Source organism: Carya illinoinensis, chromosome 8, assembly GCF_018687715.1.
Source record: "Carya illinoinensis cultivar Pawnee chromosome 8, C.illinoinensisPawnee_v1, whole genome shotgun sequence".
Taxonomy (NCBI): Eukaryota; Viridiplantae; Streptophyta; class Magnoliopsida; order Fagales; family Juglandaceae; genus Carya; species Carya illinoinensis.
In genome coordinates, this window is record NC_056759.1 from 9,677,953 (window position 1) to 9,679,666 (window position 1,714).

Sequence of the window (1,714 nt, forward strand, 5' to 3'; positions counted from 1 at the left end):
TCTCAATTTCTTGTTCGGATATGAGGGGATTTGACTGGTTTGTATTCAATTGAGATGAGATAATATGCTTTTAGATAAAAATTAAAAAAAATATTGCTAGAATATTATTTTTTAATATTATTATTAGTTTAAAATTTGAAAAACTTAAGTTTTTATTATATTTTATATGTGAATTTATGGAAATTGTAATGATAAGATAAAATGAGATGATTTTCAAATCTAAATGGGGCCTAATCCCACAACAACTATTGAATCTAAAATCATTGAAAACCTGATCAAGGAAGTTGACAAATCAAGATAGCATTTGAATATAGTCTCTTATTCATAGGACCGTTACATATCTTATTCATAGCATACCATTACATATCTTATTCATAGGACCGTCCACAGTATATATATTGAGAGTACGGGCGGCCATACTCGTAGTTCTTTCACTACTTCTTCTTGGGGGCAAGGTTTGCTTTGATTTCGTCAACCACCTTTGCATCCACCTGGAAGGCTATCTCCAACACATCGTCCGGCAGCGGCGGTGACGCAGCGAAAAGTGATGTGGCAACGACTTGGGTGCCCGGCAGTTGGCCATTGAAGCCCGAGATCACAGAAGCAGGCTTGTCGCCAACGTTCTTCTGAAAATGGACCAGTCCCCTGGGGAACACAAAGATCTCACCTTCCTTGATGGTCTTGGAGATGAGCTTGTCTGCTGTGGTGATGAAGCCTACAAACAGCTCGCCTTCCAGAGTGAATATGGTCTCGGTGGCTCGCGGGTGAGTGTGAGGAGGGTTGAGTCCGCCGGGTGCATAGTCAATGCGCGCCAACGACACGCCGAGCGTATTAAGGCCTGGAACCTGTCGGGAATATGCCGTTAAAGCAAATTGTAATTTCCATATTTTGCATTAAATAAAATTGTCTAAATGAACAGAACCTGCATAACATTGGCTGTCGTTACGTTTGAACCAAACGAGTTGTTGATGAGAGCTGGCGCAGCCAGGCCAGCGAAGGTGAAATCCGCTGCCGTGACATCTGCATCGTCCTTGCATACAAACCCGTTCACCTTTATCTCTGTTGCACGAATGACAAGGAAAATAAGAGAGCATTTCATCAAAAGAACAATCCCGATAATATGTAAAGTTGGTCTAGGAACTTAAAATAAATCACATACTTGACTTTAGATCGGCAACGCAGAGATCCTGAAGGGGGTCAGGATCGTATGCCACAGAGCTGGAGATTGCAGCAAAGAGGAACAGACATGCAAGAACGTTTGCCACCATGATTGGAAATGACTTGAAAGGAGATTGAAGTATTAGTTAAAATAATATAAGAAACGGATTAGAATGCTTGGTTCGAATATGGAGAAAGAACAGCCTGCTACTCTATTTATATACACATCTAACGCTGGTGATCATAAATAACGGGGTTCCAACTTAAATTCGAAGCAATTTCCCAATGAAGACGTAAACAGAAACTATTTTCTATTAGTTTGAATGGGTGAAAGAAGTTGGTGAAGAAGAAAGCCAGTAGAAATTAACGTTTTTGGGCATCTTTTTGCTGATATGTGTCTTTGTTAAACATTAACACAAATCAAATCAATGGGGCTTGGAAAAGCTTCATGCCTGCCTGGCTAAATAGCGTACATTTCTCGCTATTCAAGATAGAACTTTAAAGTGAGACATAACTTGAAACCAAAAAAATCATTTCCAATTCAATGAGATGTGGT

General features: G+C 39.8%; 1 protein-coding gene across 1 annotated transcript; it reads right to left on the reverse strand.

The window, feature by feature from the left end:
- Nucleotides 1–284: 284 nt before the first annotated feature.
- On the reverse strand, nt 285–1,359 carry LOC122318250 (germin-like protein subfamily 2 member 4). Its single transcript, XM_043135454.1, has 3 exons — nt 1,160–1,359; nt 923–1,059; nt 285–845 (listed from the first exon to the last, which is right to left on the reverse strand). Exons 1-3 carry the CDS (start codon nt 1,266–1,268, stop codon nt 435–437), a joined length of 657 nt encoding a protein of 218 aa, XP_042991388.1. The 5' UTR covers nt 1,269–1,359; the 3' UTR covers nt 285–434.
- Between the last annotated feature and the right edge of the window lie 355 nt (nt 1,360–1,714).